Raw genomic sequence first — 23,283 nt, 5'->3', positions numbered from 1 at the left:
ATTAAACACAGGTACACACTTCATAACTAATTAAACACAGGTACACACTTCATAACTAATTAAACACAGGTACACACTTCATAACTAACTAAACACAGGTACACACTTCATAACTAACTAAACACAGGTACACACTTCATAACTAATTAAACACAGGTACACACTTCATAACTAATTAAACACAGGTACACACTTCATAACTAATTAAACACAGGTACACACTTCATAACTAATTAAACACAGGTACACACTTCATAACTAATTAAACACAGGTACACACTTCATAACTAATTAAACACAGGCACACACTTCATAACTAAACACAGGTACACACTTCATAACTAAACACAGGCACACACTTCATAACTAAACACAGGCACACACTTCATAACTAAACACAGGTACACACTTCATAACTAATTAAACACAGGTACACACTTCATAACTAATTAAACACAGGCACACACTTCATAACTAAACACAGGTACACACTTCATAACTAATTAAACACAGGTACACACTTCATAACTAATTAAACACAGGTACACACTTCATAACTAATTAAACACAGGCACACACTTCATAACTAAACACAGGTACACACTTCATAACTAATTAAACACAGGTACACACTTCATAACTAATTAAACACAGGTACACACTTCATAACTAATTAAACACAGGTACACACTTCATAACTAAACACAGGTACACACTTCATAACAAATTAAACACAGGTACACACTTCATAACTAATTAAACACAGGTACACACTTCATAACTAATTAAACACAGGTACACACTTCATAACTAAACACAGGTACACACTTCATAACTAATTAAACACAGGTACACACTTCATAACTAATTAAACACAGGTACACACTTCATAACTAAACACAGGTACACACTTCATAACTAAACACAGGTACACACTTCATAACTAATTAAACACAGGTACACACTTCATAACTAATTAAACACAGGTACACACTTCATAACTAAACACAGGTACACACTTCATAACTAATTAAACACAGGTACACACTTCATAACTAAACACAGGTACACACTTCATAACTAATTAAACACAGGTACACACTTCATAACTAACTAAACACAGGTACACACTTCATAACTAATTAAACACGGGTACACACTTCATAACTAACTAAACACAGGTACACACTTCATAACTAATTAAACATACACACTTCATAACTAATTAAACACAGGTACACACTTCATAACTAAACACAGGTACACACTTCATAACTAATTAAACACAGGTACACACTTCATAACTAAACACAGGTACACACTTCATAACTAAACACAGGTACACACTTCATAACTAATTAAACACAGGTACACACTTCATAACTAACTAAACACAGGTACACACTTCATAACTAATTAAACACAGGTACACACTTCATAACTAATTAAACACAGGTACACACTTCATAACCAATTAAACACAGGTACACACTTCATAACTAAACACAGGTACACACTTCATAACTAATTAAACACAGGTACACACTTCATAACTAACTAAACACAGGTACACACTTCATAACTAATTAAACACAGGTACACGCTTCATAACTAAACACAGGTACACACTTCATAACTAATTAAACACAGGTACACACTTCATAACTAATTAAACACAGGTACACACTTCATACTAATTAAACACAGGTACACACTTCATAACTAATTAAACACAGGTACACACTTCATAACTAATTAAACACAGGTACACACTTCATAACTAATTAAACACAGGTACACACTTCATAACTAATTAAACACAGGTACACACTTCATAACTAACTAAACACAGGTACACACTTCATAACTAATTAAACACAGGTACACACTTCATAACTAAACACAGGTACACACTTCATAACTAATTAAACACAGGTACACACTTCATAACTAATTAAACACAGGTACACACATCATAACTAACTAAACACAGGTACACACTTCATAACTAATTAAACACAGGTACACACTTCATAACTAATTAAACACAGGTACACACTTCATAACTAAACACAGGTACACACTTCATAACTAATTAGACACAGGTACACACTTCATAACTAATTAAACACAGGTACACACTTCATAACTAATTAAACACAGGTACACACTTCATAACTAAACACAGGTACACACTTCATAACTAATTAGACATACACACGTCATAACTAATCAAATATAGATATATACTTCACTCTTGATCTAACACTGTCCAGTGCTAACTGAACTAGATTAGAAATAATTTAGTTATTAAAGTTATTGAAGGCCAAACTGTGTCCCCCTCTCATCCCTCCCCCTTTCTGCTTCAGCCAGTGCTCATATTGATAGAATTAGCTTGGAATGAATAAATGATAGGCAAACTCTCTCTCTCTCTCTCTCCCTCTCTCTCTCTCTCTCTCTCTCTCTCTCTGTCTCTCTCTCTCATCTGTCTCCCTCCCTCTCTCCCTCTATATCTCTCTGTCTCTCTCTCTCTGTCTCTCTCACTCTCTCATCCGTCTCTCTCCCTCTATATCTCTCTGTCTCTCTCTCTCTCTCTCTCTTTCTCGCTCTCTCTCCCTCGCTCTCTGTCATCCGTCTCCCTCTCTCTCTCATCCGTCTCTCTCTCTCTCTCTCTCTCTCTCTCTCTCTCTCTCTCTCACTCTCTCTCTCTCTCTTCTCCAGGTCATTCTCTGAGCTATTCTCTCTACTGCAGCGCTGGAAGGAGATCAGGTTAGCAGCAGGTCCTGGATCAGCTATCTGGCAGCATAAATCACTGGAGGAGCAGCCAGCCAAACTACACACACTACGACACTACCTGACTAAGGCTGAGACAGCTCTCAGAGCAGGTAGACACTACGACACTACCTGACTAAGGCTGAGACAGCTCTCAGAGCAGGTAGACACTACGACACTACCTGACTAAGGCTGAGACAGCTCTCAGAGCAGGTAGACACTACGACACTACCTGACTAAGGCTGAGACAGCTCTCAGAGCAGGTAGACACTACCTGACTAAGGCTGAGACAGCTCTCAGAGCAGGTAGACACTACCTGACTAAGGCTGAGACAGCTCTCAGAGCAGGTAAACACTACCTGACTAAGGCTGAGACATCTCTCAGAGCAGGTAGACACTACGACACTACCTGACTAAGGCTGAGACAGCTCTCAGAGCAGGTAGACACTACGACACTACCTGACTAAGGCTGAGACAGCTCTCAGAGCAGGTAGACACTACGACACTACCTGACTAAGGCTGAGACAGCTCTCAGAGCAGGTAGACACTACCTGACTAAGGCTGAGACGGCTCTCAGAGCAGGTAGACACTACGACACTACCTGACTAAGGCTGAGACAGCTCTCAGAGCAGGTAGACACTACGACACTACCTGACTAAGGCTGAGACAGCTCTCAGCAGGTAGACACTACGACACTACCTGACTAAGGCTGAGACAGCTCTCAGAGCAGGTAGACACTACCTGACTAAGGCTGAGACGGCTCTCAGAGCAGGTAGACACTACCTGACTAAGGCTGAGACAGCTCTCAGAGCAGGTAGACACTACCTGACTAAGGCTGAGACGGCTCTCAGAGCAGGTAGACACTACCTGACTAAGGCTGAGACAGCTCTCAGAGCAGGTAGACACTACGACACTACCTGACTAAGGCTGAGATAGCTCTCAGAGCAGATAGACACTACGACACTACCTGACTAAGGCTGAGACAGCTCTCAGAGCAGGTAGACACTACGACACTACCTGACTAAGGCTGAGACAGCTCTCAGAGCAGGTAGACACTACGACACTACCTGACTAAGGCTGAGACAGCTCTCAGAGCAGGTAGACACTACGACACTACCTGACTAAGGCTGAGATAGCTCTCAGAGCAGGTAGACACTACGACACTACCTGACTAAGGCTGAGACAGCTCTCAGAGCAGGTAGACACTACCTGACTAAGGCTGAGACAGCTCTCAGAGCAGGTAGACACTACCTGACTAAGGCTGAGACAGCTCTCAGAGCAGGTAGACACTACGACACTACCTGACTAAGGCTGAGACAGCTCTCAGAGCAGGTAGACACTACCTGACTAAGGCTGAGACAGCTCTCAGAGCAGGTAGACACTACGACACTACCTGACTAAGGCTGAGACAGCTCTCAGAGCAGGTAGACACTACGACACTACCTGACTAAGGCTGAGACAGCTCTCAGAGCAGGTAGACACTACGACACTACCTGACTAAGGCTGAGACAGCTCTCAGAGCAGGTAGACACTACCTGACTAAGGCTGAGACGGCTCTCAGAGCAGGTAGACACTACCTGACTAAGGCTGAGACAGCTCTCAGAGCAGGTAGACACTACGACACAACCTGACTAAGGCTGAGACAGCTCTCAGAGCAGGTAGACACTACCTGACTAATGCTGAGACGGCTCTCAGAGCAGGTAGACACTACCTGACTAAGGCTGAGACAGCTCTCAGAGCAGGTAGACACTACGACACTACCTGACTAAGGCTGAGACAGCTTTCAGAGCAGGTAGACACTACCTGACTAAGGCTGAGACAGCTTTCAGAGCAGGTAGACACTACCTGACTAAGGCTGAGACAGCTTTCAGAGCAGGTAGACACTACCTGACTAAGGCTGAGACGGCTCTCAGAGCAGGTAGACACTACGACACTACCTGACTAAGGCTGAGACAGCTCTCAGAGCAGGTAGACACTACCTGACTAAGGCTGAGACAGCTCTCAGAGCAGGTAGACACTACCTGACTAAGGCTGAGACAGCTCTCTGAGCAGGTAGACACTACCTGACTAAGGCTGAGACAGCTTTCAGAGCAGGTAGACACTACCTGACTAAGGCTGAGACAGCTCTCAGAGCAGGTAAACACTACCTGACTAAGGCTGAGACAGCTCTCAGAGCAGGTAGACACTACCTGACTAAGGCTGAGACGGCTCTCAGAGCAGGTAGACACTACCTGACTAAGGCTGAGACAGCTCTCAGAGCAGGTAGACACTACGACACTACCTGACTAAGGCTGAGACAGCTTTCAGAGCAGGTAGACACTACCTGACTAAGGCTGAGACAGCTTTCAGAGCAGGTAGACACTACCTGACTAAGGCTGAGACAGCTTTCAGAGCAGGTAGACACTACCTGACTAAGGCTGAGACGGCTCTCAGAGCAGGTAGACACTACGACACTACCTGACTAAGGCTGAGACAGCTCTCAGAGCAGGTAGACACTACCTGACTAAGGCTGAGACAGCTCTCTGAGCAGGTAGACACTACCTGACTAAGGCTGAGACAGCTTTCAGAGCAGGTAGACACTACCTGACTAAGGCTGAGACAGCTCTCAGAGCAGGTAAACACTACCTGACTAAGGCTGAGACAGCTCTCAGAGCAGGTAGACACTACCTGACTAAGGCTGAGACAGCTCTCTGAGCAGGTAGACACTACCTGACTAAGGCTGAGACAGCTTTCAGAGCAGGTAGACACTACCTGACTAAGGCTGAGACAGCTCTCAGAGCAGGTAAACACTACCTGACTAAGGCTGAGACAGCTCTCAGAGCAGGTAGACACTACCTGACTAAGGCTGAGACGGCTCTCAGAGCAGGTAGACACTACCTGACCCAACGCTGGTAACCTCTGACCTGGTGCAGATTGAACCCGTAAGTCACCGTGTGTGTATCTCTACTCTGCCAGGTGCGTGGAGTGCTGTGTACGACCAGCAGGTGTTTTTGGCCCAGTACTTCAGAGAGCCAGAGGACAGGTGGTTGTCCTGCCACTTCTACCAGACCAGCCTGAACTCGGCCCGCAGGGTCAAGATAGATGGAGGGAGGAAGGAGGCTGAGGCTTTAGCTAACATGGGACAAGTCTACATGGAGCAAGGTAACACACACACACACACACACGGAACAAGATAATACACCACACACACACACACGGAACAAGATAATACACACACACACGGAACAAGATAATACACACACACACACACACACATGCACACACACACACACACACATGGAACAAGATAATACATACACACACACACACACGGAACAAGATAATACACACACACACACACGGAACAAGATAATACACACACACACACACGGAACAAGATAATATACACACACACACACACACACACGGAACAAGATAATACACACACATACACACACACACACGGAACAAGATAATACACACACACACACACGGAACAAGATAATACACACACACACACACACCACGGAACAAGATAATAGACACACACACACACACACACGGAACAAGATAATACACACACACACACACGGAACAAGATAATACACACACACACGGAACAAGATAATACACACACACCACACACACACATGCACACACACACACACACATGGAACAAGATAATACACACACACACACATGCACACACACACACACACACATGGAACAAGATAATACACACACACACACACACACACACACACACGGAACAAGATAATACACACACACACACACACGGAACAAGATAATACACACACACACACACACGGAACAAGATAATACACACACACACACACACACACGGAACAAGATAATAGACACACACACACACATGCACACACACACACACACACACATGCACACACACACACACATGCACACACACACACACACACACACACACACATGCACACACACACACACATGCACACACACACACACACACACACACAGGGTGTAGATACTGTAGATGGAGGAAGGAGGCTGAGACGGGTCTAAATGGACATTCATGTCTCATCTCCGTCTCTCTCTCTCTCCCCCTTTCCCTCTCTCTCTCTCTTTCTCTCCCCCCCTCTCTCTCTCTCTCTCTCTCCCCCTCTCTCTCTCTCTCTCTCCATTCCCCTATTCTCTCTGTCTCTCTCCCTCTTTCTCTCTCTGTCTCTCTCTCTCTCTCTCTCTCTGTCTCTCTCTCTCTCTGTCTCTCTCTCTCCCCCTTTTCCCCCTCTCTCTCTCTCTCTCTCTCTCCCCATCCACTCTCTCTCTCTCTCTCTCTCTCTCTCTCTCTCTCTCTCTCTCTCTCTCTCTCCTCTCTCTCTCTCTCTCTCTCTCTCTCTCTCTCTCTCTCTCTCTCTCTCTCTCCCCACCCCCCCCTCTCTCTCCCTCTCTCTCTCCCTCTAGGTCAGTTAGACAGTGCCAGGGAGCAGTATGAGTGTTTCTACCAGCTGACGGCAGGGCGGGCATGGCGCAGCGAGGGGGGCAGGTCTCTCCACTGCCAGGCCTGTGAGGGTCTCTGGAGGGTGTACACCCAGCTGGCAGAAAGACCACTACAGGCTAACGACTACAGAGCTGCTATAGACACGCTGAGCAAGGCCTTCCAGATGGCCAAGGAAGGTGAGGGAGACCAGTGTGTGGCTTTACAAATAAAACTCACTAAATGTTCTCATTCAATCAATACATGTCTGTCTGTCTGTCTGTCTTCTCTAGCTGGAGACCATAGAATCGAGGGGGAGGCGGCCTACCGTGTGGGTCTGGCCTATCAGTGTGTCGGCGACCAGGTACCTCTAAATCAGTGTTTCCCAACTCCAGTCCTCCAGTCCTCCCAACAGCCCAACTCCAGTCCTCCAGGCCTCCAGTCCTCCAGGCCTCCAGTCCTCCAGTCCTCCCAAACAGCCCAACAGACTGGAGTTGGGCTGTTGGGTGGACTGGAGTTGGGCTGTTGGGGGGACTGGAGTTGGGCTGTTGGGTGGACTGGAGTTGGGCTGTTGGGTGGACTGGAGTTGGGCTGTTGGGGGGACTGGAGGACTGGAGTTGGTCTGTTGGGGGGACTGGAGTTGGGCTGTTGGGGGGACTGGAGGACTGGAGTTGGGCTGTTGCGGGTACTGGAGTTGGGCTGTTGGGTGGACTGGAGTTGGGCTGTTGGGGGGACTGGAGGACTGGAGTTGGGCTGTTGGGGGGACTGGAGGACTGGAGTTGGGCTGTTGGGGGGACTGGAGGACTGGAGTTGGGCTGTTGGGGGGGACTGGAGTTGGGCTGTTGGGGGGACTGGAGGACTGGAGTTGGGCTGTTGGGGGGACTGGAGGACTGGAGGACTGGAGTTGGGCTGTTGGGGAGACTGGAGGACTGGAGTTGGGCTGTTGGGGGACTGGAGGACTGGAGTTGGGCTGTTGGGGGGACTGGAGGACTGGAGTTGGGCTGTTGGGGGGACTGGAGGACTGGAGTTGGGCTGTTGGGGGGACTGGAGGACTGGAGTTGGGCTGTTGGGGGGACTGGAGGACTGGAGTTGGGCTGTTGGGGGGACTGGAGGACTGGAGTTGGGCTGTTGGGGGGACTGGAGGACTGGAGTTGGGCTGTTGGGGGGACTGGAGTTGGGCTGTTGGGGGGACTGGAGTTGGGCTGTTGGGGGGACTGGAGGACTGGAGTTGGGCTGTTGGGGGGACTGGAGGACTGGAGTTGGGCTGTTTGGGGGACTGGAGGACTGGAGTTGGGCTGTTGGGGGACTGGAGGACTGGAGTTGGGCTGTTGGGGGGACTGGAGTTGGGCTGTTGGGGGGACTGGAGGACTGGAGTTGGGCTGTTGGGGGGACTGGAGTTGGGCTGTTGGGGGGACTGGAGGGACTGGAGTTGGGCTGTTGGGGGGACTGGAGTTGGGCTGTTGGGGGGGACTGGAGTTGGCTGTTGGGGGGACTGGAGTTGGGCTGTTGGGGGGACTGGAGGACTGGAGTTGGGCTGTTGGGGGGACTGGAGGACTGGAGTTGGGCTGTTGGGGGACTGGAGTTGGGCTGTTGGGGGACTGGAGTTGGGCTGTTGGGGGACTGGAGTTGGGCTGTTGGAAGACTGGAGTTGGGCTGTTGGGGACTGGAGTTGGGCTGTTGGGGGGACTGGAGTTGGGCTGTTGGGGGGACTGGAGTTGGGCTGTTGGGGGGACTGGAGTTGGGCTGTTGGGGGACTGGAGTTGGGCTGTTGGGGGACTGGAGTTGGGCTGTTGGGGGACTGGAGTTGGGGCTGTTGGGGGGACTGGAGTTGGGCTGTTGGGGGGACTGGAGTTGGGCTGTTGGGAGGACTGGAGTTGGGCTTGGTTGGGGGGACTGGAGTTGGGGCTGTTGGGGGGGACTGGAGTTGGGCTGTTGGGGTGACTGGGGGACTGGAGTTGGGCTGTTGGGGGGACTGGGGGACTGGAGTTGGGCTGTTGGGGGGACTGGGGGACTGGAGTTGGGCTTGTTGGGGACTGGAGTTGGGCTGTTGGGGGACTGGAGTTGGGCTGTTGGGGGACTGGAGTTGGGCTGTTGGGGGGACTGGAGTTGGCTGTTGGGGGGGACTGGAGTTGGGCTGTTGGGGGACTGGAGTTGGGCTGTTGGGGGGACTGGAGTTGGGCTGTTGGGGGGACTGGAGTTGGGCTTGTTGGGGGGGGACTGGAGTTGGGCTGTTGGGGGACTGGAGTTGGGCTGTTGGGGGACTGGAGTTGGGCTGTTGGGGGGACTGGAGTTGGGCTGTTTGGGGGACTGGAGTTGGGCTGTTGGGGGGACTGGAGTTGGGCTGTTGGGGGGACTGGAGTTTGGCTGGGTTGGGGGACTGGCGTTGGGCTGTTTGGGGGACTGGAGGTGGGCTTGTTTGGGGGGGATGGAGTTGGGCTGTTGGGGGGACTGGAGTTGGGCTGTTGGGGGACTGGGAGTTGGGTCTGTTGGGGGACTGGAGTGGGCTGTTGGGGGGACTGGAGTTGGGCTGTTGGGGGGAACTGGGATGACTTGGAGTTGGGCTGTTGGGGGGACTGGAGTTGGGCTGTTGGGGGGGACTGGAGGACTGGAGTTGGGCTGTTGGGGGGACTGGAGTTTGGGCTGTTGGGGGGACTGGAGGACTGGAGTTGGGCTGTTGGGGGGACTGGAGTTGGGCTGTTGGGGGACTGGAGGACTGGAGTTGGGCTGTAGGGGGGACTGGATTTGGGCTGTTGGGGGGACTGGAGGACTGGAGTTGGGCTGTAGGGGGGGACTGGAGTTGGCTGTGGGGACTGGAGGACTGTGGGTTGGCTGTTGGAGACTGGAGTTGGGACTAGTTGGGGGACTGGAGGACTGGAGTTGGGCTGTTGGGGGGACTGGAGTTGGGCTGTTGGGGGACTGGAGGACTGGAGTTGGGCTGTTGGGGGGACTGGAGTTGGGCTGTTGGGGGGACTGGAGGACTGGAGTTGGGCTGTTGGGGGGACTGGAGTTGGGCTGTTGGGGGACTGGAGGACTGGAGTTGGGCTGTTGGGGGGACTGGAGTTGGGCTGTTGGGGGGACTGGAGTTGGGCTGTTGGGGGGACTGGAGTTGGGCTGTTGGGGGGACTGGAGTTGGGCTGTTGGGGGGACTGGAGTTGGGCTGTTGGGGGGACTGGAGTTGGGCTGTTGGGGGGACTGGAGTTGGGCTGTTGGGGGGACTGGAGTTGGGCTGTTGGGGGGACTGGAGTTGGGAAACACTGCTCTAAATGAATTAAGTGTTTTTGTTTTGTTGCTTTGTTTTTTAATCATTAGATGTTTTTACCAGGAGGACCACTTTGGAAAGTGTTTTAATTATAAGTGCTCTCCTCTGGGATCTCTCCTCTGGGATCTCTCCTCTGGGATCTATTCTCTGGGATCTCTCCTCTGGGATCTCTCCTCTGGGATCTATTCTCTGGGATCTCTCCTCTGGGATCTCTCCTCTGGGATCTCTCCTCTGGGATCTCTCCTCTGGGATCTTCTCTGGGATCTATTCTCTGGGATCTCTCCTCTGGGATCTCTCCTCTGGGATCTCTCCTCTGGGATCTATTCTCTGGGATCTCTCCTCTGGGATCTCTCCTCTGGGATCTCTCCTCTGGGATCTATTCTCTGGGATCTCTCCTCTGGGATCTCTCCTCTGGGATCTATTCTCTGGGATCTCTCCTCTGGGATCTCTCCTCTGGGATCTATTCTCTGGGATCTCTCCTCTCGGATCTCTCCTCTGGGATCTATTCTCTGGGATCTCTCCTCTGGGATCTATTCTCTGGGATCTCTCCTCTGGGATCTATTCTCTGGGATCTCTCCTCTGGGATCTATTCTCTGGGATCTCTCCTCTGGGATCTCTCCTCTGGGATCTATTATCTGGGATCTCTCCTCTTGGATCTATTCTCTGGGATCTCTCCTCTGGGATCTCTCCTCTGGGATCTATTCTCTGGGATCTCTCCTCTGGGATCTCTCCTCTGGGATCTATTCTCTGAGATCTCTCCTCTGGGATCTCTCCTCTGGGATCTATTCTCTGGGATCTCTCCTCTGGGATCTCTCCTCTGGGATCTATTCTCTGGGATATCTCCTCTGGGATCTCTCCTCTGGGATCTATTCTCTGGGATCTCTCCTCTGGGATCTATTCTCTGGGATCTCTCCTCTGGGATCTATTCTCTGGGATCTCTCCTCTGGGATCTCTCCTCTGGGATCTATTCTCTGGGATCTCTCCTCTGGGATCTATTTTCTGGGATCTCTCCTCTGGGATCTCTCCTCTGGGATCTATTCTCTGGGATCTCTCCTCTGGGATCTATTCTCTGGGATCTCTCCTCTGGGATCTCTCCTCTGGGATCTATTCTCTGGGATCTCTCCTCTGGGATCTATTCTCTGGGATCTCTCCTCTGGGATCTCTCCTCTGGGATCTATTCTCTGGATCTCTCCTCTGGGATCTATTCTCTGGGATCTCTCCTCTGGGATCTCTCCTCTGGGATCTCTCCTCTGGGATCTTCTCTGGGATCTATTCTCTGGGATCTATTCTCTGGGATCTATTATCTGGGATCTCTCCTCTGGGATCTATTCTCTGGGATCTGTCCTCTGGGATCTATTCTCTGGGATCTATTCTCTGGGATCTATTCTCTGGGATCTCTCCTCTGGGATCTATTCTCTGGGATCTGTCCTCTGGGATCTGTCCTCTGGGATCTGTCCTCTGGGATCAAATGTACATCTGGTGTATTATTTTCCCAAATAAATTCTACTAATTTCAGGTGACAGCCAAGCGCTTCCTGAACATGTACATGGAGATGTCAACAGCCCTGGGGGACGCAGGAGGACTGGGGAAGGCCTATAAAGCCATAGCCAAGTCACTGGAGAGGTAGACTGGTAGTGCTGAGCCGTTAACCACATTCGGTTATTATCAACGTCGGTTCAATGACTTCAATTCCATTTAGCTCTGTATTGTTTTATGTGTGCCCAACGTGCCGTTTCTCTAGAGAGAAATCATGTCCAGAATTATGTGAGACGCTGGGCTGAAGGGAGTTGTAGTTTTCATTAAGCAAATATTCAACCTAGTCCAGCGCCAAAACGTGATAATTAACTACATTGACCATAATCCATTGCAGCAGTTTTTTTTTTGGGGGGGGGGGGGCTTAGACAGACCAGAGAGGAAGATGTGAAGCGAGAGGTTTCACTCTCGCCAAAATCTGTCCAAAATCTGTCCAATGCGTTTCTATGGGCTTATTTTGGGCTCCCATTGTTAGGGGGGAGACATGAGCATCTTGTCATTATATACAGATCTCTGGATGGATCCATTTTTACCCCTGTTAGGTTAGATACACACAGACCAGATATACCATCTAACAACAAGAGAGAGGGATCCACTTTTACCCCTGTTATGTTAGATACACACAGACCAGATATACCATCTAACAACAAGAGAGAGGGAGCCACTTTTACCCCTGTTATGTTAGATACACACATACCAGATATACCATCTAACAACAAGAGAGAGGGAGCCACTTTTACCCCTGTTATGTTAGATACACACATACCAGATATACCATCTAACAACAAGAGAGAGGGAGCCACTTTTACCCCTGTTATGTTAGATACACACAGACCAGATATACCATCTAACAACAAGAGAGAGGAATACAGAGTTACTACAGACAGGTGATTACTACAGACAGGTGAATAGTACAGACAGGTGATTACTACAGACAGGTGAATAGTACAGACAGGTGATTACTACAGACATGTGATTACTACAGACAGGTGATTACTACAGACATGTGATTACTACAGACAGGTGATTACTACAGACAGGTGATTACTACAGACATGTGATTACTACAGACAGGTGATTACTACAGACAGGTGATTACTACAGACAGGTGATTACTACAGACATGTGATTACTACAGACAGGTGAACACTACAGACAGGTGATTACTACAGACAGGTGAATACTACAGACAGGTGATTACTACAGACAGGTGAATACTACAGACAGGTGATTACTACAGACAGGTGATTACTACAGACATGTGATTACTACAGATAGGTGAACACTACAGACATGTGATTACTACAGACAGGTGAACACTACAGACAGGTGATTACTACAGACAGGTGATTACTACAGACAGGTGATTACTACAGACAGGTGATTACTACAGACAGGTGATTACTACAGACATGTGATTACTACAGACAGGTGAACACTACAGACAGGTGATTACTACAGACAGGTGAATACTACAGACAGGTGATTACTACAGACAGGTGATTACTACAGACAGGTGATTACTACAGACAGGTGATTACTACAGACAGGTGAATACTACAGACAGGTGATTACTACAGACATGTGATTACTACAGACAGGTGATTACTACAGACAGGTGATTACTACAGACAGGTGATTACTACAGACAGGTGAACACTACAGACAGGTGATTACTACAGACAGGTGATTACTACAGACATGTGATTACTACAGACAGGTGATTACTACAGACAGGTGAATACTACAGACAGGTGATTACTACAGACATGTGATTACTACAGACGTGTGATTACTACAGACAGGTGATTACTACAGACAGGTGAATACTACAGACAGGTGATTACTACAGACATGTGATTACTACAGACAGGTGATTACTACAGACAGGTGAATACTACAGACAGGTGATTACTATAGACAGGTGAATAGTACAGACAGGTGAATACTACAGACAGGTGAATACTACAGACAGGTGATTACTACAGACAGGTGATTACTACAGACAGGTGAATACTACAGACAGGTGATTACTATAGACAGGTGAATACTACAGACAGGTGAATACTACAGACAGGTGAATACTACAGACAGGTGAATACTACAGACAGGTGAATGCTACAGACAGGTGATTTTTGGCCATTTTATGTTTTGGAATTTCCATTAAAAAGCTCTAAATCATTGTCATTATATTATATTATATTATATTATATTTCCTAATGAATTTAATGTTGAAAAACTATATTGAAACAGAAAATCGAAAACTGATTTTAATAAATGTAATAAATGAAATAATAAATGAGTAAATTAGATTTTACCCCCTTTTTTTCGTGGTCTCCAATTGTTGTAGTAGCTACTATCTTGTCTCATCGCTTACAACTCCCGTACGGGGCTCGGGAGAGACGAAGGTTGAAAGTCATGCGTCCTCCGATACACAACCCAACCAAGCCGCACTGCTTCTTAACACAGCGCCATCCAACCCGGAAGCCAGCCGCACCATTGTGTCGGAGGAAATACCGTGCACCTGGCAACCTTGGTTAGCGTGCACTGCGCCCGGCCCGCCACAGGAGTCGCTGGTGTGCGATGAGACAAGGATATCCCTACTGGCCAAACCCTCCCTAACCCGGACGACGCTAGGCCAATTGTGCGTCGCCCCACGGACCTCCCGGTCGTGGCCGGCTGCGACAGAGCCTGGGCGCGAACGCAGAGTCTCTGGTGGCACAGCTAGCGCTGCGATGCAGTGCCCTAGACCACTGCGCCACCCGGGAGTCCAAACGGATTATTTATTAATAATCTAACCGAACCTACCTCATAAAGCGCTAATCGCTCAGCACTATTTTACACACAAAGACACACACACAGAAGGATGGACGAACACACACAGACACACACAGACACGCTCAAGGACGGACGGACACACACAGATACACACACAGACACACACACAGACACACACACAGATACACACACAGATACACACACAGACACACACACAGACACACAGACACACACTGAAGAATGGACGGACACACACAGATACACACACACACACACACAGATACACACACAGATACACACACAGACACACACACAGACACACAGACACACACTGAAGGACAGACACACACACCTGACATTTTGTGTTGTTGGACCTTCGGTGGAAGGTTCCTGTACAGTTTGTGTTGTTGGACCTTCGGTGGAAGGTTCCTGTACAGTTTGTGTGTGTGTCCTAGTGAGGGGAAGCTGAGTGAGACGGTCCAGTATCTGGAGAAGTTTGCAGAGGTTTCCCAGGGCAACAACCAATACCACAACCTAGAGGAAGCATGCATGTGTCTAGGAGTCATCTTCAACTCTAGAGTAAGAGAGGGAGGGAGAGAGGGAGGGAGGGAGGGAGGGAGGGAGGGAGGGTGGGTGGGGGGAGGGTGGGGGGAGGGCGGGAGGGAGGGAGGGAGGGGAGTGGGGAGCAAGGGAGGGAGAGAGCATGTGTCTAGGAGTCATCTTCAACTCTAGAGTCTCTCTGTCTATCCCCCCCTCTCTCTCTCTCTCTCTCTCTCTTTCTCTGTCTCTCTCTCTCTCTCTCTCTCTCTCTCCGTCTATCCCCCTCTCGTATTCCTCTCTCTGTCTATCTCCCCCCCCTCTCTCTCTTTCTCTGTCTATCCCCCTCTCTCTTTTCCTCTCTCTCTCTCTCTCTCACCCCTCACACTCTCTCCTCAGGGTCAGTACGAAAGAGGCTGTACGTACTTTGAACGGGGGTACGAGATCGCCCGTGACCTGGAGGAGGTCCCCCTGCTCCAGAGGGCTCAGGTATGATGCTCTTTCTGTAAATAATGGGGCCCAGTGTGTGACATTGGGATCAACATCTCAAAATGGTTTGTGACAAAAAATAAAAGGATTTTCATGCAGTTTCTAATGTGTTCTTAGAAGAACACAAGTAATGCAAATTGTCCCATAACTCCACAACAACAGGAGTATACATCCTATAAGCAGGGGTCATACTAACATTGACAAGTCAAATTCAATTACTTTCAGGGACTTTTTCAAGCAGTTAAAGGTAATTTTCAAGGACCTCAATGTTATACAATTGTATAATTTATATAATTGTACATATAGGGTCTAATATAAAATAACATGTAAAAAGTGTTTTAAAAAAGTGCCATTATCACTTTAAGAATACTTCTTTAGGCCTTGATATTCTAATTTACATTCTAATTGACATTCTAAGTGTTCTTACATTCTAAACTATGAGGTAATAATGTGGACATTGCCACTTTAAGAATACTTCTTTGGGCCTTGACATTCTAATTGACATTCTAATTGACATTCTATTTACTCTACCAACTAACCCTACACTCATTACCCTTCCAACTAACCCTACACTCATTAAAACCCACCACGTCATTACCCTACCAACTAACCCTACACTCATTATCCTACCAACTAACCCTACACTCATTACCCTTCCAACTAACCCTACACTCATTACCCTTCCAACTAACCCTACACTCATTACCCTTCCAACTAACCCTACACTCATTACCCTTCCAACTAACCCTACACTCATTACCCTACCAACTAACCCTGCACTCATTAAAACCATCACCTCATTATCCTACCAACTAACCCTAACCCTGCAATACACTCAGTCACTACAAAGATACAGGTGTCCTTCCTAACTCAGTTACCGGAGAGGAAGGAAACCACTCAGGGATTGCACTGTGATGCCAATGGTGACTTTAAAACAATTACAGAGTTTAATGGCTGTGATAGGTAGAACACCGAGGATGGATCAACAACATTGTAGTTACTCCACAATACTAACCTAAATGACAGAGTGAAAACAATGAAGCCTGTACAGAATTGTGCATCTTGTTTGCTATAAGGCACTAAAGTAAAAAATGTGGCAAAGAAATGAACTTTATGTCCTGAATACAAAGCGTTATGTTTGGCACAAATCCAACACAACACATCACTGAGTAACACATCTCATATTTTCAAGCATGGTGGTGGCTGCATCATGTTATGGGTATGCTTGTCATCGGCAATACCCATAACATGGATAAAAAGAAAGGGAATACAGCTATAAGCACAGGCAATATCCTAGAGGAGAACCTGGTGCAGTCTGCTTTCAGACAGACAATGGGGGACAAATTCACCTTTCAGCAGGACAATAACCTAAAACACAAGGCCAAATATATCCTGGAGTTGCTTACCAAGATGACATTGAATGTTCCTGAGTTGGCCTAGTTACAAGTTTTGACTTAAATCCACTTTAAAATCTATGGCAAGACTTAACTACCAACTTGACAGAACTTAAAGAATTTTTAAAAGAATAATGTGCAAATATTGTACAATCCAGGTGTGCACAGCTCTTAGACTTACCCAGAAAGATTCACAGCTGTAACCCCACCACCCACTAGAGAAATAGACAACTCATATATGGATTGTGAGAAAGGTCCCTTACCTCTTAGTTTTGGCGCAGGAGTTGTCTTGTTTCCCAGCGGGCGATATGGGTTCGGGTCCTGCTGTAGCGATCCGGGGTCACGGCACCAAGTATTGTGGTGGAAAAATGACTCAGAAGGCAGTCCGATCTCAATATTCAAAAGCTTTATGACGAGCATGTACGCAAGGGGAAACTAGATAGAGTCTCTCTTTGTTCTCACAGACATTTATACAGACCCAGGATAGGGGGGGGGGGGGGTGTTCACATGCCCTTGGATTGAGTCGGGTGCTTCTGCTTATCACCACAGTTGGCCTAGAGAAAGACTAATCATACCATGGACATGTCCACTCCCCCACACATCCTGGGACAACAGGAACCATTAAAGATCGTTTCACAGAAAGTTTGAACAGGACAGTTTAGAAACAGTTATATAACAGGCTGCTTATGTTACAAAAGGGCTACTACACTCAGCATCAAAAGAGAAAACCTTCTCACTGTCAACTGCGTTTATTTTCAGCAAACTTAACATGTGTAAATATTTGTATGAACACAACAAGATTCAACAACTGAGACATAAATTTAACAAGTTCCACAGACATGTTACTAACAGAAATTGAATAATGTGTTCTTAAACAAAGGGGGGGTCAAAATCAAAAGTAACAGTCAGTATCTGGTGTGGCCACCAGCTGCATTAAGTACTGCAGTGCATCTCCTCCTCATGGACTGCACCAGATTTGCCAGTTCTTGCTGTGAGATGTTAACCCACTCTTCCACCAAGGCACCTGCAAATTCCCAGACATTTCTGGGGGGAATGGCCCTAGCCCTCACCCTCCGATCCAACAGGTCCCAGACGTGCTCAATGGGATTGAGATCCGGCCTCTTCGCTGTCCATGGCAGAACACTGACATTCCTGTCTTGCAGGAACTTACACACAGAACGAGCAGTATGGCTGGTGGCATTGTCATGCTGGAGGGTCATGTCAGGATGAGCCTGCAGGAAGGGTACCACATGAGGGAGGAGGATGTCTTCCCTGTAACGCACAGCGTTGAGATTGCCTGCAATGACAACAAGCTCAGTCCGATGATGCTGTGACACACCGCCCCAGACCATGACGGTCCCTCCACCTCCAAATCAATCCCGCTCCAGAGTACAGGCCTCGGTGTAACACTCATTCCTTCGATGATAAACGTGAATCCGACCATCGCCCCTGCTGAGACAAAACCACGACTTGTCAGTGAAGAGCACTTTTTGCCAGTCCTGTCTGGTCCAACAACGGTGGGTTTGTGCCCATAGGTGACGTTGTTGCCGGTGATGTCTGGTGAGGACCTGCCTTGCAACAGGCCTACAAGCCCTCAGTCCAGCCTCTTTCAGCCAATTGCGGACAGTCTGAGCACTAATGGAGGGATTGTGCGTTCCTGGTGTAACTCGGGCAGTTGTTGTTGCCATCCTGTACCTGTCCCCCAGTGATGTTTGAATGTACCGATCCTGTGCAGGTGTTGTTACACATGGTCTGCTGTCCGTCCTGTCTCCCTGTAGCGCTGTCTTAGGCATCTCACAGTACAGACATTGCCATTTATTTCCCTGACCACATCTGCAGTCCTCAGGCCTCCTTGCAGCATGCCTAAGGTAAGTTCACACAGATGAGCAGGAACCCTGGGCAGAAGACCCTGAGTCAGGAGAAAGGCCTCTTTAGTGTCCTAAGTTTTCATAACTGTGACCTTAATGGCCAACCGTCTGTAACCTGTTAGTGTCTTAACGACCGTTCCACAGGTGCATGTTCATTAATTGTTTATGGTTCATTGAACAAGCATGGGAAACAGTGTTTAAACCCTTTACAGTGAAGATCTGTGAAGTTATTTGGATATTTACGAATTATCTTTGAAAAACAGGGTCCTGAAAAAGGGAAATTTATTTTTTTGCTGAGTTTAGAAACAGAGCAACCTTACAGAGAAGAGGGGGGGAGGGGGGTGACCCTAGAGGGGGAGGGGGGTGACCCTAGAGGGGGAGGGGGGTGACCCTAGAGGGAGGTGACCCTAGAGGGGGAGGGGTGTGACCCTAGAGGGGGGGGTGACCCTAGAGGGGGAGGGGGGTGACCCTAGAGGGGGGGGGGTGACCCTAGAGGGAGGTGACCCTAGAGGGGGAGGGGGGTGACCCTAGAGGGGGGGGGGTGACCCTAGAGGGGGAGGGGTGACCCTAGAGGGGGGGGGGGTGACCCTAGAGGGGGGGGGGGGGGGTGACCCTAGATTATAAACTGTGTGGATCGAGCCCTGAATGCTGATTGGTTGACAGCCGTGGTATATCAGACCGAATGACAAAACATTTAGTTTTACTGCTCTAACTACGTTGGTAACCAGTTTATAACAGCAGTAAGGCACCTCAGGGGTTTATGGTATATGGCCAATATACCACGGCTAAGGGCTGTGCCCAGGCACTCCGCCTTGCATCGTGCCTAAGAACAGCCCTTAGCCTTATACCACACCCTCTTGTGCCTTATTGATAATTTCACTCAGGGGTGGGAATACTTACGTAAATTCGATTTCTTTATTTAATTCTCAATGAATTAGCAAACATTTTCTAAAACCATGTTTTCACTTTGTCATTATGGAGTGTTGTGATGTCATTATGGAGTGTTGTGATGTCATTATGGAGTGTTGTGATGTCATTATGGAGTGTTATGTGTTGATTGGTGTGAGCGAAACAATTGAATCCATTTTGAATTCAGGCTGTAACACAACAAAATGTGGAAGAAGTCAATGGGTGTGAATACATTCTGAAGGGGACTTATCAACAGCTGTAACAAGTTGTCCAGCGTAGGACACCCACACTGGCACCCTAGTTTATAGATAGACCCATATACATTATGGATGGGTCCCACACTGGCACCCTAGTTTATAGATAGACCCATATACATTATGGATGGGTCCCACACTGGCACCCTAGTTTATAGATAGACCCATATACATTATGGATGGGTCCCACACTGGCACCCTAGTTTATAGATAGACCCATATACATTATGGATGGGTCCCACACTGGCACCCTAGTTTATAGATAGACCCATATACATTATGGATGGGTCCCACACTGGCACCCTAGTTTATAGATAGACCCATATACATTATGGATGGGTCCCACACTGGCACCCTAGTTTATAGATAGACCCATATACATTATGGATGGGTCCCAAATGGCACCCTAGTTTATAGATAGACCCATATACATTATGGATGGGTCCCACACTGGCACCCTAGTTTATAGATAGACCCATATACATTATGGATGGGTCCCAAATGGCACCCTAGTTTATAGATAGACCCATATACATTTTGGAATGGGTCCCAAATGGCACACTAGTTTATAGATAGACCCATATACATTTTGGAATGGGTCCCAAATGGCACACTAGTTTATAGATAGACCCATATACATTTTGGGTGTGTCCCAAATGGCACACTAGTTTATAGATAGACCCATATACATTATGGATGGGTCCCAAATGGCACCCTAGTTTATAGATAGACCCATGATCCTTCTTATATAGTGGAAACAGCCTGTGTGACCAGGGCTGATAGTGGACACAGCCTGTGTGACCAGGGCTGATAGGGGACACCGCCTGTGTGACCAGGGCTGATAGTGGACACAGCCTGTGTGACCAGGGCTGATAGGGGACACAGACTATGTGACCAGGACTGATAGTGGACACAGCCTGTGTGACCAGGGCTGATAGGGGACACAACCTATGTGACCAGGGCTGATAGGGGACACAACCTATGTGACCAGGGCTGATAGTGGACACAGCCTGTGTGACCAGGGCTGATAGTGGACACAGCCTGTGTGACCAGGGCTGATAGGGGACACAGACTATGTGACCAGGGCTGATAGGGGACACAACCTATGTGACCAGGGCTGATAGGGGACACAACCTATGTGACCAGGGCTGATAGGGGACACAACCTATGTGACCAGGGCTGATAGTGGACACAACCTATGTGACCAGGGCTGATAGGGGACACAACCTATGTGACCAGGGCTGATAGGGGACACAACCTATGTGACCAGGGCAGATAGATTCTTCTGTCTTGTATATTCTATGTATTGTCGTCACCATGGTTACATGGAAATGTACTTGGCATGTAAAGGCGATCCCGTCTGGGCCTGGTTCCTCCTCTAGGTTCCTCCTCTAGGTTTCTTCCTAGGTTCCTGCCTTCTAGGGAGTTGTTCCTAGGCGCTGTCCTTCTGCCAACCTCTGCATTGCTGTCTCTTTTGGGGTGTTTTTTGGGGGGGGGGCTGGGTATCTGTAAAAACAGTTTGTGAAAACTGCTGACGTAAAATAAAAGGAATTTATAAAAAATAAAAAACGTTTTTTTCTTTTTTCCCGTTGTGATTGTCAGGTGTTTGTGGGTAGTGCCCGTGCCTACAGTATGATCAGGAAGTACAGTCGTTCCGTTGAGACGGCGTCACACAGTGACCTGCTACTCCTGACAGCCTGGAAGGAGAGCAGGCAGAACGTATTTACTGATACAACAGGATCAGCAGGTGAGTCTGGTTAGGAGGGGTATTGTCTGCTTCTTGAAATAGTGTAACGGATTTGAAACGGCTAGCTTAGTTAGCGGTGCGCGCTAAATAGCGTTTCGATCGGTGACGTCACTTGCTTTCCATGTATCATCTGTGTCGGTGCCATTTAAGGAAACGGCATATAGTGGAGGTCATCAGAATAGAACGTTTTAATCCGTGTTGTCACTGGAGATAGTAGTTTATATAGGCTAGTAGCATGTTCTACATTTTAAAACGTTTTCTACTGTTTTGCTGCCAACTGAACGTGACCCTATTGTTTCCAACAGAGGGAAAGATATGAGGAGGAAGAGGAGGAGGAGGAAGAGGAGGACCAGAGGAGAAGATGAAGTGCATGCTCTTATCAACGTGTTGATAATAATAAATAAAAAAATCTAACTCTCTTCATAGCGAAGGTGTTTTATCTTTCATTTTACAATCTGTAGAAACTATGAGAATAGAAAGGTTCAGAACTTTTGTGAAACATTCACAGCACAGTTGGGGAAAAAAATATGGAAATTAGAAATCAAAACTGGATGGTGTTCGGAGATGGGGCGGCAGGTAGCCTAGTGGTTAGAGTGTAGGGGAGGCAGGTAGCCTAGTGGTTAGAGTGTAGAGGAGGCAGGTAGCCTAGTGGTTAGAGTGTAGAGGAGGCAGGTAGCCTAGTGGTTAGAGTGTAGAGGAGGCAGGTAGCCTAGTGGTTAGAGTGTAGAGGAGGCAGGTAGCCTAGTGGTTAGAGTGTAGAGGAGGCAGGTAGCCTAGTGGTTAGAGTGTAGGGGCTGCAGGTAGCCTAGTGGTTAGAGTGTAGAGGAGGCAGGGTAGCCTAGTGGTTAGAGTGTAGAGGTGGCAGGTAGCCTAGTGGTTAGAGTGTAGGGGAGGCAGGTAGCCTAGTGGTTAGAGTGTAGGGGCGGCAGGTAGCCTAGTGGTTAGAGCGTAGAACTAGTAACCGGAAGGTTACAAGATCAAATCCCCGAGTGGGACAAGGTAAAAAATCTGTCCCTGAACAGGCAGTTAACCCACTGTTCCTAGGCCATCATTGAAAATAAGGATTTGTTTTTAACTGACTGAGATGGGAGGGGTTGAGGGGAGCTGAAGGATGGGACTGGATGGTGTTCAGAGATAGATGGGAGGGGTTGAGTAGAGCTGAAAGACTGGTGGTGTTCAGAGATAGATGGGAGGGGTTGAGTAGAGCTGAAGGGTGGGACTGGATGTTGGTCAGAGATAGATGGGAGGGGTTGAGTAGAGCTGAAGGGTGGGACTGGATGGTGTTCAGAGATAG

At 48.1% G+C, this 23,283-nt stretch overlaps 1 protein-coding gene across 2 annotated transcripts in view; it reads left to right on the top strand.

The window, feature by feature from the left end:
• Positions 1–22,414, top strand: part of ttc29 (tetratricopeptide repeat domain 29) — a 41,723-nt gene extending 19,309 nt beyond the window's left edge. The window contains exons 4-12 of one of the 2 annotated variants that reach the window (XM_031791613.1): positions 2,722–2,885; positions 5,727–5,912; positions 7,209–7,421; positions 7,515–7,585; positions 11,997–12,103; positions 15,247–15,370; positions 15,728–15,817; positions 21,845–21,989; positions 22,295–22,414. In XM_031791613.1, the coding sequence (XP_031647473.1) occupies positions 2,722–2,885; positions 5,727–5,912; positions 7,209–7,421; positions 7,515–7,585; positions 11,997–12,103; positions 15,247–15,370; positions 15,728–15,817; positions 21,845–21,989; positions 22,295–22,308 (1,114 nt within the window). In that variant the 3' untranslated portion in view covers positions 22,309–22,414. The remainder of the gene's footprint in view (positions 1–2,721; positions 2,886–5,726; positions 5,913–7,208; positions 7,422–7,514; positions 7,586–11,996; positions 12,104–15,246; positions 15,371–15,727; positions 15,818–21,844; positions 21,990–22,294) is intronic. The other variant, XM_031791614.1, reaches the window with a different exon arrangement.
• Positions 22,415–23,283: the final 869 nt, after the last annotated feature.

The sequence above is a fragment of the Oncorhynchus kisutch genome, linkage group LG16, assembly GCF_002021735.2.
Source record: "Oncorhynchus kisutch isolate 150728-3 linkage group LG16, Okis_V2, whole genome shotgun sequence".
NCBI lineage: Eukaryota > Metazoa > Chordata > Actinopteri > Salmoniformes > Salmonidae > Oncorhynchus > Oncorhynchus kisutch.
The sequence above is the reverse complement of the archived record's forward strand: the minus strand, read 5'-3'. Positions and strand labels throughout refer to the sequence as shown.